Genomic DNA, 14,765 nt, shown 5'->3' on the forward strand with positions numbered 1-14,765 from the left:
CGCTCTTTTGTGCGCCACGAAGCTCCCAACAACAGATGCACAGAGAGAGAGCAACCATACACTGAACAACATATTACTGCACATAAAGTATACGTTTAGCGCGATTAGCGAAGGCAAATGCAGTTACCTTTTTGTAGCTGTGTAGCCTAGAGAGCTTTTTCTCTTTATTAGCATTGCTCTTTTCATTGCCAAAGAGCAAGTGGTAAGAGCTTTAGCGTTGTGTTAGGTCGCGGTCGCGGTCGCTGTCGCTTGGTAGCCGGAAAGTGAAATGGACTACATAAAAGTATTAAATGCGAGCGCTTTGTTTGACTTGCTTACTGAGTGTCCAACTGGCAAATTGACTGATTGACTGCAGAGACCTCCTGCTTCTTAAGCGCATTATTAGAGTTCAAGTACAAGTGCGAGGGAGAGAAAGAGCTGCCAAGCGATAAACAGCAACAACGAGCGCCATTTTCATCGTTAATGCGCCTCGAGTGCGTCCTAGGAAATTAAAAGCATACTTAGTGGCGTTTAATTATTTATTCATGGCCTTTTGGCACTGTTTGATTACACGACCGCAAGCTTTTCGCGCGCTCAAAATAAAAATAAAAAGGACAACAAAAAAAACTACTCTGTGCTCCCTGGGTACGGATGCCATGGAATTTGCTGTCAGGGCTCCCAAACAATTCCTTCGTTGTTTGATCGAAATTAGTTGAATGTGCTACGAGAGCTTAGGACGCGGCATCTTTCTTCCATTTACAAATTGCACCACAAGCACACATCAATTAAATACAAATCTATATATATTTTCTATACGCGATGGAGGACCAAAAGAGACCTTCGCTGGTTAACTCGGTGGTAATCCGACCCCGTCTCATCTATGGCCTGCGCACGGACGTTGTTGGTAACATACAATTCAATCTGAACAAGGAGGTCATGTATCCCGTGGAGGGTGTGTTGGCCTTCCACGACTTTGTGACCAACAAGCAGCGTTTCCTGCGCTTCCCGGAGGACACCAGACCTGAGATTATAGCGCTTAGTTCGCATCGCAAGCTTATGGCTGTATTGGAGCGACACTCCAAAAAGTAAGATGACGATGGATGCTCTTGGCTTACCAGTTATTATGTCGTTATTTCCACAGTGGCCGGTATATATCTATTTATGAGCTGTCCACGTTGAAGAAGCGTCGTCATCTAGAGCTGCCCGGCAATCATCGCAATGCGGAGATCCAACAAATCATCTTTACTAACGATTCCCGTGCTGTCGCCTTGGTTACCAAGCCTCCTAATGAGATGATCTTTATGCTGGTGCTGGACAAGACGAGCACCGTGATTGAGGGTCGTGCCACAGTGCCGGGTTCCCATGGCGGTGCCGAGTGCATCGCTGGCAATCCCAGCGATTGTAGCTTTCTTGCTGTGGCTGGGGATCGCACATTGCTGCTGATGAGCAAGTCAGAACGAGGATTCACCATTAGCAACAATTTAAAGGTCACATATCGTGTCACATCGATGGCTTTTCTGTCTATGGATCTGCTCATGGTGGGCACCGATCACGATCAATTGATCCTGGTGGAGAATGGTGAGCAGAAGCTTAGCCAGAAGGCCTCCGTGGCCGAAACAGTTGACCTACTGATGGACCAGGAGATGTTCGATAAGGAACGCGAGGCACTTGATCAGCGTTTCGTCCACACCCAACAGTTATCCCTGCCCGATTTGCGAGTACTCTGCATGACGGCGTTTGCTCGCGGTTTTGCCTACATAATCTTCAACAAGGTGTTTGTCTTCGAGCGTGTTTCGAAGTTCAAATTCGAACGCAAGACGGTTCTTACTGTGCCCATCACATTGTATGCAGAGCCGCTCTATCAGATCACCAATCTGGCCATCGACCACAAGCAGGAGACGGTTATTGTCACCTGTTCCCATGCTCAGATCTATGTTGGCATTCTCATTGTGCCGGAGACCCTGAAGACGAAACAATTGAAATTTGAGCCACTTGGTGTCATGATTCACATAGGCGAAGTTGTGGACTTATCTGTGTGCGCCTGGAAACCCATCATCATGACGGCCTGTATGTAAGCTTTCTTTCTTGGCGTTGCCTAGAGATATGTATCCGCTATATATTATGTAGAATGAAGAAAACAGAAAACAACACACTATAAAATACGTACAGTATTCTTAATTAACGGTTCCGATTTAGCTGTCTGTCCGTCTGGTTGATCGCATAGATCTCTTAAAGGTCTTAAGGTCAAAGTCAAGGTATATTTGTATTGTATATATTGTTTTATATATATTTCAAGTTGGTTTGTCAAGCCTTCTTTAAAAAAAAGTAAGCGAATATAATCTATGATTGTATTCTGCATGTTTTCTAAGAACCGTATTATAAATAAGAATCTTATTAGAAAATAATTTTGTGGGTTATATTCGGGAGTTATTCAAGAAATATGTTAATTGTATTAATTTTCTTCCCATATCTTCAAAATTTTTAGCGAGTATCTCGTAGCCCATTTTCGTCTGTAACTTTCCTCGGTCTTATTTTCAGCACGAGATCAGACGATACGCATTTGGAACTATGAAACAGCCAAAGTGGAGCTGGTCCGTAAGTTCCAAGTGGATGTGAACATTGTAGAGCTCAATTCAACAGGTTTAATGGCAGCTATTGGTTTCTCCGATCAGCTGCGCATCACACAGATTTTCATGGATGAGTTAAACGTGAGATTCAGCGCTCAACAATTATAGTCCAACTTAATTCATCCCTCTCTTTCCGACAGATTGTCAAGACGTACAACTTCCCGCACTGCAACGATGTGCGCTACTCGAATTTGGGGCATCTCATGGCCGCGGCCTATGACAACAATATTGCAGTTACATCAGTGTACAATTTAGAGGTTATCATCCACCTAAAGGGACACAATGGTACCGTGCTCTCCGTGGCCTGGACAAAGACGGACAAGTATTTAATCTCGGGTGGCGCCGAGGGTGCCATCTATCAGTGGGACATTGAGACGGGTGCACGACTTCAGGAAATTGTCCAAAAGGGCACCGAATACGTGACGATATGCTGCAGCTTCAATGAACCGCTGACCATCTTTGCTGGCACCAATCACGGCACCATACGCGAATTCCAGCACTCGACACTACAGCGCGAGATTGCGCTGCCGTCGCGCAACAAGGGTTCCGTCTCGGATCTATGCTTGGCACGCTCCGATCTCATTATGTTCATAGCGGATCATGAGGGGGGCTTGTTCAACATGCAGTTGCCCTTTTTGGAAGCTGGCGGAGGAACGTTTACCAATTTCCGCTTCTTTGATGGACCAGTGAATAAACTGCGTTTCACCTATGATGGCTCCATGCTGGTGGCAATCTCCAAGCGTGGCACTGTGGCAGTGTGGTCCATGGAGAATATTGAGGAGAAGCTGGCGCCTATGGATCAGGATCTGATGAAAAGCCAAGAGGTGTTGATACCACGCACACAGCTCAGCGATAAGATCGAACAGATTACGAATCTGGAGCTGCGACTCAAGCAGCAGGCGGAGGAGTTCCAGTATCAGCTGAGTCAGAACGAGATCTTCGATGGCCAACAGTTACAGGAGGTGCATCGCAGCTATTGCAGTGCTCTTGAGGAGCTCAAGGAGCTGAACAACGAGATTGTGTCGCGGCATACAGAAGAAATGAATCTGATCACATTCCAGATTACCGATATCAAGCAGGAGCACCGTGGACAGATGGATGTACTAGCCAATCAATATTCGGAGCGCATGCTCATCGAGTACCAGAAGTTCACGAATCTGCGCGAGAACATGCTGGAGCTGCGCGAGAGTTACGAGGAGAAGCTGAAGAACTCGACGGGAACGCTGCAGGACACCATTGAGGCGCTGGAGAACGATTACAAGAAGCAGCTAGATGAACGCAAGGATCTCATACGTGAACTGATGAAGGAGATGCAGGACAAGAAGGATGAATTCATCAAGTACTGCCAGGAGGTGGAAATGGAGAACGATCGTAACATGATTGCCACGCAAACCGAATACGAAAATAAACTGACCACCGAACGAAACGAGACGCAGATGTGGCGCGGCAAGGCGGGTGTGCTGCAAAAGAAATACGAATCGCAGAGTCGTGAGATTGAGAATCTCCTGGAGGAGGTCGAAACTCTGAAGGAGGAGCACATCAAGTCGCAGCAGAAGATGGCCAAGCAGCTGCGCAACGTCGAGGATCTGCAGAAGGACATCTCCGATCGTGATTATGCTATTGGAGCGAAAGAGAAGCGTATCCAAGAGCTGCTGCACAAGAACCAAGAGCTGGACAAGTACAAGCAGGTGCTCAATCACAAGATTGCCGAGCTCAAGGCGCAGATAGAGCCACGGGAGTTCCAGATCAACGATAAACGCAAGCACATCATCGAAATGGAGCATGAACTGGAGGGTCTCAATCAGAATAACATTCAGCTGGAGCTACAGCTCAAGGAAATGCGTGACAAGTACCTAAGCAATGTATCCGAGCTACGCACCGAGCGACATCGCGCCAAGGCGGCCAGGGAATGTCTCACAGCCATCTGCACGGATATTTATTATGTGGCTGGGGAGGTCAACACCTCGGAGGGTCTGAAGAAGGCGGTGAAGCAGCTGTTCCATAAGCATGCCAGCGATGATGAGCTGAAGCGTTTCGTCACCCTCGATGCCGAGGTGCGTGATGAGTTTCTGCGACAGCGCAAACAGATTGAGAATGTTTTGGCCAGATACAAACTGGTGGCAGAGGACAAAAGTGTACAGAAGAAGTACGACAAGCTCTTCCGCGAGAACGTTGTGCTGCTTGATGAGGTGGAGAAGATGCGCGAGGAGAACAAGGGCCTGCGTGCTCGAGTAAAGGAGGACTTGCGGAAGACATCGAAGGGAAATAAGTTCTAGTTGTAGCTTGTGAGAGATTTCAAAAGCTCTGTTTAGCAAATGCTCTTATAAAAAATATCGGACTTATATACACAGGATACACATACATACATAAAGCATTAAGATTAGTTAGTTTTAGGCCTCGACAAGCACCTTCTTTGCCTTGCTTGACGCTGTTTTCGTTGCTTTGGTTTGCTCCTTTTCTTCTTCATCGGCTTCCTCCTCAGCTGCCGCTGGCAACTCTTCGCTTGGTACGGTGGGCAAGTTCACAGCTTGCTCCTCGGCCTCGAGGGCATCCAGCTCGGCGAGCACGTCTTCCTCGTCCTCTGTGGTCAACACATCCGTCAATATAGCATCGATTTCTTGCTGCTTTTCGATTCCTTCGCGTGTCTCGTCCATGATCTTTTCCACCTCGTTGATGTCGAGCATGTCGTGCACCTTTTTCAGTGCTGCATTGCCCTGTTTCAGGCCATCCAGCACCTTCATCTCCACCTGGGCAAACTCGAGATCGGCGGCCAACTTCTCCAGGTTCTCCAGCTGCTTATCAGCATTTGTCAGCAAACTTTCCTGGTACTTCTTCTTGCGGAGCAACAGCTTGGCCCGACTAAAAATGGAATTATTAAGTAAGCTAAGATCACGCATCTTATTATGTAAGCTACTCACTCTTTGCGGCCCTGCTGTAGACACTTCTTGGCCAGTTGTCTGTCATTCTCTAGCTGCAGCTCAATGCGTTTTTGATACTGCTTCAGTCGGTCCCGCTGTTGCTTCAGTTGCTATAGTTTATGAGGGTATTAGCTTGTTAACATTTTTCCGCTACGTTTTGAGTATAGTTCCACCTACCAGCACGGCTTTGTCCTGCTCCGTAATTCGGCTAGGAGCAGTTTTTTTACTCGATTTTCCAAACAACGCACCCATTTGGAGTTACTTACGTCCAGTGTGACCGCAACTTGACTTTCAAAATATGCTAAGCATTCGCAGAAAATGAGTCATTTCTACAATGAACAGGGTGGGATGTGGTTCAACCGGTTCATTTGGCTGCTGTTAAGTTAACAGTCTATTATAAGCTGTTAACAGAGTGAAGGAAAAATGCTGTTACCGAAAAGTGTTATTTTTAACGGAAATAAAGATTTCCTTGATGATAAAAAAAAATTTAAAATTATTGTTTTTTGTTACCTCTAGTATGTATTAATATGTAATTACATACTTAAGTAAACAATCGATTTTTATTCATTGCTCTTTTATTGCTTATATAAAAGTAAATTTATTACTTCAATTTCTTTAACATTTTTAAAATTAATTTATAATTTAATAAATTTTTTATTTAAAGTACCTACAAACATTTTTTTAGTTTAAGAGTATTGCAAATAAACCTATTTATATATACATAAATAAATTTGATTTTTCATTGCAAGATATTTTAAGTAAGGCCTTCGATGTAACTGGTTGATAAAGTCTTGGCAAGTTTTGGACCATTATAATTAGAGCTTTGCTCGCAATGCTTCATAGCAATCCGATTTGTATTTCTTGTACATGCTGCGCCAGAATTCCATGCGGTCAGCATCCGGATTGCGCTGCATCTTGCACTCCCGATCAATAAGCAGACAATCCAACTGAAATGGTTCGTTAGTATTCGGCTTGGAGACGGGTGTCCAGCTGTCCAGAGGTTTCCCATGACGTGCGAAATTCGCCCATAAGCGACATAACTGCTCAGAGAATTGGGCATCGTCTTGACTCGTCGGTGTCTCATCATTGGCCATTTGGAAGAGATAGAACAGCTCATCCGCATGTGAAGCGCCGTTCAGCTTCTGTGCCTGGAACATCACTTTGTACATATTGCGCTGACCCACGTAATCGAAGCGATAGAAATACAATGGAGCAGTGCTCTGGCAACTGGCATGAATCTCTGCCGCGTGCTGCAGATCAATGTTGAAGTGATAGTCAGTGAAGACATCGACCAGATTGTTGAGACGTTCCTTAGTCAAAGCCTGTCCATTAAAGTAGAATTGACGCATATCGTTGGCGGCTTCAAGCGCTTCAGGAGCTTCGGGTTTCTCGACAAGATTGCGTGGCACAACGCGTGCCAGATCCTCATCATAGAGTTCCATTTTACGCCTAGCATTTACCAGCATTGCAATGCCCTCAGCTGAGTTGTAGCCCATCATTGTGGGCATGCCCTGCAGTCGCTCTTTTTGATGCATCAAATCCAGAATGTTGCTGGTAATGAAGCTATCCGGACTGCTTTCGTCTTCCACCACGGGCTTGAAGGCCAACGGTAATTCCCGACGCCGCTCGTCGGGTGTCAACACATTCAATGTCCTAGATAAAATGCCATTGGGAGTCACTTGCTCCGACTGCAGAAACTTCAATAGTTGTTGATCCCCTTCGATGTTCTTGCCCTGCAGCAATTCGGCTAATCTGCGTGCTTTGTATTCGCTCTGCTTTTGGAAGACCCACTCCATATTGCCGGTTCCGCTTTGCATGATGGCCTTGTGGAACAGCTGATTGGCATGGGCCGCATACGTGTGGAGATGCACTGAAGCCGCGCCAGCACTTTCGCCGAAGAGCGTCACATTCTGTGGATCGCCATTGAAGTTGGCAATGTTCTGCTGGATCCATTGCAGCGCTAGACGCTGATCCTTCAGACCAGCATTGCCATGGATGCCAGCTCCAGGCAGACTGAGAAAACCCAAAGCGCCCAGACGATAATTCAGCGTCACCACAATGATCTCCTCCTGCATCAGCTGAGCCGGGAAAGTGCTGAAAGGTAAGAGTTGGCAATAGCGCTGGTATTTGAATAAATTCTTGCACTCACTAGTCGCTGTTGCCGCTGCCAAACCAGAAGCCACCACCATGAATCCACACCATCACAGGCAGCGGCGTTTTAGACTGGGATCTGCTTTTGGGTGCGTAGACATTGAGGAACAAACAATTTTCGGAGCCAATCACTTCTTGAGTGAAGGGATCACGTTGATGTGACACATCGCGTTCCTTGCTGCAATCCAGCTCGGGCTCCGTGAAACGCTCTAGCGGCACAGGGCTCTGGGAGAAGTCAAAGATTAACATTTTAAATGCTCTCGAAATTCTATAAATCTCACCCGGTAGCGCAGCTCTCCAAGTGGTGGCTGGGCATAGGGAACACCCAAGAATCGTTCGTATTGGCGTCCATTGGGCAACTGGTACTGCTCGCCCACAACAACACCTTGCTTCACTGGCACTTTCACCTGCAAACAGTTTGTTTTATCAGCGTAAAATAATCACAATTGAGTTCTGCTAATGAACCGATTACCTTCATGTTGCTGTACAGTCTGATGAACTTATGAGAGCGTCCACGAAGTTGACCAAAGTTTAGCCACATTATTGTTGTGACTGAGTGTGCGTCTAAGCAGTAACAATGTCCAATTAATGAATGCTGAAGACAAACCAACTTTTTAACATGAACTTTAGACTTGCGTCGTCTGCCTCTAAAATGTAAACGCAAAAACAGCTGTTTCGTTAACCCATCAATAGGCGCTGGGTGTTTTTCATGCACATCTTAATTTTGTGGTGTAAACAAACTTATCGTGTAGCTGATTACCCTGCAAGCAGAGTATTCTCAATTTGTGAAACAACATGTACAACGTTGTGCCTTAATAATTTAATTTATTGAGAAATATTTTTGAATGATCATTGCATGATAAACTGCTGCGTTTCTATCAGTGACTGTATATTTCATTTTATTTTTGCTAAGATAGATCAGGACTTGACAATGTTTTTTTTTTTGTTATTTATATTTTTAGTTAAGAGTTATCATTTAACTTAAATTAAATTTTTTTCTAATAAAAACTAATACATATTCAACTTTTTAATCTAATTAAGAATAACTTCGCATTCGTGGAATGTGAGGTAATTTATCAACATTTATTTATAGTAATGAAAGAAATTATTGAAAATAAAATTCATACAGAGGGAGTAAATATCTGGCAGGGTAGAGCATTAAATCTTCGGCATTAAAGTTTTTCATTTCCTATCTGATTTTATTATTTGTAGTGCAATCTTTAGACGTCTGTATCGATTTGCTGAGCTCACGACAACTCAGCACTTTCGCTGTAGCCTGAGCATTAGATTAGTTCAAGGATATTTGTAGAATTTGTGTTTATGTATTGTTATAGGGTATGATAACTAATAGTAGCTGTAGCTGAAAAATTTAACAGATAAATGTAGGTAAAGCAAGGGGTGAGTGAGTGACAGTACTCCTTTCGATCAAGATATATGATCGGTACTTAAGATTTTTTAGTTGTTCCTTTCAGTTTATAAAGCACCCATTATCTTCTTGGCGTGACCCAAAATGAAACACATTTGATTACACATTTATAGTTACATTTAAAATGTTTCTAAGTTTTATTTGACTAGTTCCATTGCATAAACATTAATACAAGTTTCGAATTCAATATTTATGTTTTCAATATAATTTGTTTGTGGTTTTTTTTTTGCTTGTTTTTGTCATGAAAGAGCTAACGTTTTTTGCTGTAACTATCGAGGTTCGGCATCATCAACAACAACGGTCGAGCTGGCAGTTTTGAAATCCGAAAGAATTGGTGTTTTAGTCAGTTAGAAACGAGGCAAGCCCCGAAACAACTTAAAAAAGGTTTGAGCTTCGATCAGTTTCAAACAGATGCAAACTCACCGTTGTTGTCGTTGTTGTTTGTTTGATTTTGTTGTTGTGGTTTTGTTGTTTGTTGTGCGTCGCCAAAGGGCCAGCACATTAGATAAGGTAATAATAATGTTAATTAACTTTAGTTGTAGTTTCTTGTTTAAGCATAGGTTTTGTTGTTCACACCAAAAAATTGGAAACATTTACACTTATGTACATACATACATGCACACACATTGAACATACATACATTCAAACACTTAATAAACATTTATAATAGTAATAATAATCATAATCATAATAATAATAATAATAATCATCATATTTAAACTGTAGTAATAGGTAATAAGTATATAGCAAACATTGAGAACAATTTCGTCTTCGTCTACAAAGTATGCCATATCTATATTATTTATGTATATATATATATAAGTATTTATGTTCGAGACTCTTTTAGCCATGGTTTTGCATTGTTCATTTTTTTTGTATTTTTTTTTTTTTTAATTTTTGTTATGGTTGCTTGCGATTTCTCCATCATAATTATCATCGAGTTGTTGTTGTTGTTCTTGGTTTGCTTGGTTGCTTTTAAAATAAGGGTCACAAAATTCTTTTACAAATAGTAAATTGGTGTTTTGTTCTTCTTCATCCTCGTCATCATCGTTTCCGTTTTTTTGTTTTTCTTTTTTCACTATAATCTAAAAACGTCGTAGCGCCAAAGTGCGCTTCAAATAGAGACAAACGGCTCGATGTATCAGCTCGTACTGCTCGGAATTTTGAACCATGCCACCGCGTTGCAGTCGCAGATTGCATACAATGCCCAAAATGTCCACAAAGATGTCTGGCATCTTTGGCAGCTTATCGAAACTGACACCCTCCGCCTGCTCTACAATGTGTCGTATGTGCAATATTGTGTTGCAGCTAAAACTGCTCTCCGTATCCGCATCGGCGGCATTCTGTGTAGCCTCTCGTGCCTCCGTCATGTCCGCCATGGTCAGCGTTTTGCTCAGCATTCCCGTCAACGAATATGCCAGCGATTGTCGCAGCTGACGCACAGCATTCATGATGGCCGTAAAGCAGCCGGTGCGTCCAATGCCCGCAGAGCAATGAATGATGGGCAACGGTTGCACAGCATTGAAAATATCCTGCTTGTAAATGTCCAAACGCTGGGCCATCAAATGTGCATTACACGTGCTACGCATCTCATCGTAGTTGTCGAACTCCGATTCGCATTTGCCCAAATTGAGCACATGCAAACAGGTATCCAGCAGCGTATTGATATCGCGCGGCGAATGATGATCCGGCCAATCGGGATACCAATAGTGATAGCAGCAAATCTTTTGCAAATAATACTCCAATCGTCCAGCACTCTCCGGCACATTGATGCAGTACAGCAGCACCAATTTACGCACTGAGTAACCATTGCGTCGCACAATGCCCACATTCTTGACCAAAAAGAAACTGCCATCCGGTGGCAGTGTGCGACGCAACGTCTCGTTCAGAGTCACCTTTGTCGAGTCCACGGAAATGTGCCAGCGTGTGCTTTGCTCACGATCCGCCTGCAGTTCACCCAACGCCACAGCACTCTCTGTCGTTGTTGCTGATGCGGGCAACAAATGCGGGTCAAAGTAATCACGTGCCAACGGGCTGATCTCAAACACCTCGCCCTTAGCGGCCACGGCGAATAGTTCATTCACCTCGATGGGAAAGTAAACGGCGCACTTGTTGCGATTGCTCTCCGTGAAATTGGTGAGCATTACGATCTTTTGATAGTACTGCTGCAAGATGTGCGATTTGTCCATATGCGGACTACTGCCGCCGTCCAAGCAGCGACGAATATAACGCTGTGTATTCTGATAGACCATCAGCCAGAACTCGAAGATTGTGTTGGGCAAGGGACCTTGCGAGGCCACATAGCACTTGGACACATAGTCTGGGCCCTGCAAAGAGATGTGTTACTTAAATCCAAATTTAATAGTTATATTCGATGTAAGCTCACCTTAATGTAATTGGCATTTATGTAGGGCAAATCCTCGTTGGCCAATAGCGCCGCCTTGCTCAGCTCCTCGCCACTTCCTTGAAGCGATTGCGGCGGCATAAGGCCGCTCTGTTGATGCTGCTGCTTGAGATTCAACAGCTCGGTGGCCTCGCTCTCGAGAAGCACACGCGAATGCTCGTTGGGCAATATCGTTTTATAGCGATTCTTTGTCTGCGAACCAAATACCATCGGCTTCTCTTGATGATTGGGCGGCAGATCCCAAAACTCCTTGTGCAGATCACGAAAGATGCGCTTCTGTTCGTCCCCTTCCAGCTGAGGCAGGGAGGTGACAATGCTTTTCACCACCGCCTGATACATGGCCAGCAATTCGCTGTCCTCCGAGGTGGGTGGCAATTGATTTGTGGGCGTGCCGCCTTCACCACGTCCCAACACCAGCACTGGCGGCTGTTCCAGGTTCGCCTTGTAGCTGTGATCGAAGACATGATTCAGTTTGATCAGATCGAATTGATTGAGTGGATTCGAGGCACTCTGCAGCATCTGTATGCTGGCCAAATAGCTCTTAAACTCCTCGCTGGTTGTCTGCGGCGACAGCGGACGAGTCATAATGTTGCGTATGCCACCAGCGACGCCAGCACCGCCCACCACGCCTGTGGCACAACTGCAACTGCACAAGACAACACCCGTATCCGCATGGCCAGCTGGTGACTTCAGTTTCAAGGGTTCGCTTGGCTGCAAATCGGATGCCGAACCAAAGCACAACGGTTGCTTGCTGCTGAAGTCCAAATACTGTGAACTGCTGCTGCCACGATTGCTGTTCAGATTCTCGGTGCTAAAGAACTTGCGTTGATGCGGCGCCTGGGCGCCAGCTGCTGCGCCACAACTACACACCGTTAGCTTCGGCTGCTCCAACTGCAGTTGCTGCAGCTGCAACTGCTCCTGGCCGCCTACCATGATTTGGCCGCTCATGTTGAGAGTAAGACTCTGATTGCTGCCGCGTCGCTCGAGCAGGCCACGCTTGGGCGTCTGATTGTTGGACATGGAGTTGAGTTCACCACACGAATTCGTGGTGTGACTCTTTAGCGTGATGCTGTGATTGGAGCCGCGACGTCGAAATAATCCTTGACGCGTGCACTGCGCGCTGCCCGCAGCGACAGTTAATTGATTGTGTGGCTGCTGCTGTAGCAACTGTTGTTGCTGCTGCTCCAGATTGCAACTGGATTTCGAGTTGCTCACCGATCCCAAACTGTAGTTGGACACACTCAGCCCGCTGTTCATCAGATTGCCACACGAACTGTGCAGATTCAAGGTGAGACTATGATTCGAGCCGCGACGTTGCAGCAGATTCATCGAGCTTGCCATGCTCTTGGCCTGCATTCCCTGGCTGCCCGGCAGGTCCATGGACTTTTGCTTAAATGGCGACTCCACACTGGTGCTGGGGGTAAACTCCACCAGCGTCAGACACTCGGGCAGCGTCTTCAGATTGGTGCTCGACGAGTGCAACAAAGGATTCAATTTGTGGGCGCTGCGTGGAGCCAAATTGGCGCCCAGGGAAAATTTACTACTGCTGCTGCCGCCGCTATCAACGCTGGACGCCGATTTCAATTCATCCTTGCGATGATACATCAAATAATCGCTGTTATTCACGCCCGGCGACCGACGACGCACGCTGGTGCGGCGACTGTGCAACGATTGTTGTGTGTCCAGCCTGGACAGAGAGGTGGAAAAGAGACTGGATGCGGTTGGTTGAATGAGCATATTGCCCTGACTGACATGACCGCTGCTGCTGCTGCTGCAGGGCGTGGAGATGTCATGAGATTCATTTATGTGGTGCACCACAATCGACAATTCTGTCTCGTTGGCCGCCGAGTCCAGAGATCGTGCCTTCTCCTTGGTGCTCTTAATGGTGGGAGTTTTGGGTTTGGCCAGCGATGATGGAGATGGCGATGGCTGCTGCATGGAGTGGCCACCCTTGTTGGCTGCCAGCTGCACATCGGTGATGCGTATGGTGAGATTGTTTTTATTCTTTCGATTCTTTCGCCCCGCCTCCTGTTGCACGACTGCAGCGGCATCGTTTGCTTGCTGTTGTTGATTGTCAGGCTCTTCAATAGTGGCTACGTTGGCAGCTGCTGGCGCCGCTACAGTCACTACATCCTGCACCACACGATCGATTTCGGGAAAACGAAAAAAATTGCCATTCTTATAGCCAGCCGAATTGATAATGTTAAGCGGCGATCCGGCGAGTGAATGATTCAGATTCAGATTGTTGATGGAGGCCAGAAGTTTGGGCGAATAGCTAAGGCGGCTGTTGGAATCATTGTTAAGGAGATTCGGTGTTGTTGTTGAGGTTGTTGTTGTCGTTGTCGAGCTCTCGTCTCTATAAAGGATTGTGGGTGAGTTATGTTCGCTTTTCGATAAATACAAACTGTCGCGATCGCGTTCGCGATCATGATCGTTCTCGTGATCGGCGCCACTCTTTTTTGGTATTGTGTTTTCCTTGTTGGCAAAGAAGGTACGTCCCGTGTCCTGTTGTGGCGAGCAGGACCGTCGATCGTACAATGAGAAGCGTTTGAATTTACGATTCAGCGTCGTCGGTGATTGCGGCAAAGGGGATTGGTGTTGATGCTGCTGCTGTTGTTGTTGCTTTGGATTGGCAATTGTAAATTGTTTCGGTGTATATTGTTGGGCATCCTCATCGACTACCCCTCCTCCTCCGACACCACCACCGCCTCCTCCTCGTGGCAGCGCTGCCTCATTAGTTGTTGTGGTGGGCGAGGGAAACTCAAAGGAGGTCTGCAGATAGTCCAGGGGTGTATAATATGGAGTGGGCGTGCTCTTGTTGCTCTCCACGTCCACATCGACATCAGCAGCGTTTGTATAGGGGCACTCAATTGATGCAATAACTGCATGTTCTTTGTTGTTGTTTTTTAACTTGTCCATTATATACACACACAAAACACACACAAAACGCGCTCCACTCCGCTCGCTCGCTCACTCGCTCGCACTGCTCGTTTGCTGCCTCAGTCTCTCTCGCTCTCACGCTCGCCCTTCACTTTGCTCGGCTGCGTTGCTGCTGTTTTGGCTAGACAAACGCTGCCATGCAGTTGGTGTATTGCCGTCAAACGGTTAACATTATTGGCTTGCACTTTGGCCACTTGCTGTTTGATTAACTAAATGAGCATTGCAATTCAATTACGTTTTTCACGCGACTCAACCAAAAAAAAGGAAAATAATCAACCTAAACACAACTAGTGTGACCAGGGCAATATACATACACAAAA

At 45.7% G+C, this 14,765-nt stretch overlaps 4 protein-coding genes across 4 annotated transcripts; 1 reads left to right on the top strand and 3 right to left on the bottom strand.

Annotated features, from left to right (window-relative positions):
- Positions 1-670: 670 nt before the first annotated feature.
- On the top strand, positions 671-4,882 carry LOC117566689 (cilia- and flagella-associated protein 57). The gene is made up of 4 exons (XM_034246236.2): positions 671-1,064; positions 1,121-2,046; positions 2,518-2,687; positions 2,747-4,882. Exons 1-4 carry the CDS (start codon positions 799-801, stop codon positions 4,880-4,882), a joined length of 3,498 nt encoding a protein of 1,165 aa, XP_034102127.1. The 5' UTR covers positions 671-798.
- A 7-nt stretch (positions 4,883-4,889) lies between these two features.
- LOC117569443 (charged multivesicular body protein 6-A) lies at positions 4,890-5,832 on the bottom strand. Its single transcript, XM_034250606.2, has 3 exons — positions 5,702-5,832; positions 5,525-5,634; positions 4,890-5,465 (listed from the first exon to the last, which is right to left on the bottom strand). The coding sequence occupies exons 1-3, from the start codon at positions 5,774-5,776 to the stop codon at positions 4,997-4,999; spliced, it is 654 nt and encodes a 217-aa protein (XP_034106497.1). The 5' UTR covers positions 5,777-5,832; the 3' UTR covers positions 4,890-4,996.
- A 313-nt stretch (positions 5,833-6,145) lies between these two features.
- Positions 6,146-8,483, bottom strand: LOC117570134 (esterase B1). Its single transcript, XM_034251599.2, has 4 exons — positions 8,148-8,483; positions 7,957-8,082; positions 7,674-7,900; positions 6,146-7,618 (listed from the first exon to the last, which is right to left on the bottom strand). The coding sequence occupies exons 1-4, from the start codon at positions 8,214-8,216 to the stop codon at positions 6,340-6,342; spliced, it is 1,701 nt and encodes a 566-aa protein (XP_034107490.1). The 5' UTR covers positions 8,217-8,483; the 3' UTR covers positions 6,146-6,339.
- Positions 8,484-9,283: 800 nt separating this feature from the next.
- Positions 9,284-14,760, bottom strand: LOC117569450 (uncharacterized). Its single transcript, XM_034250614.2, has 2 exons — positions 11,488-14,760; positions 9,284-11,428 (listed from the first exon to the last, which is right to left on the bottom strand). Exons 1-2 carry the CDS (start codon positions 14,422-14,424, stop codon positions 10,187-10,189), a joined length of 4,179 nt encoding a protein of 1,392 aa, XP_034106505.1. The 5' UTR covers positions 14,425-14,760; the 3' UTR covers positions 9,284-10,186.
- Positions 14,761-14,765: the final 5 nt, after the last annotated feature.

Source organism: Drosophila albomicans, chromosome 3 (genome assembly GCF_009650485.2).
Source record: "Drosophila albomicans strain 15112-1751.03 chromosome 3, ASM965048v2, whole genome shotgun sequence".
In the NCBI taxonomy this organism is placed as follows: Eukaryota; Metazoa; Arthropoda; class Insecta; order Diptera; family Drosophilidae; genus Drosophila; species Drosophila albomicans.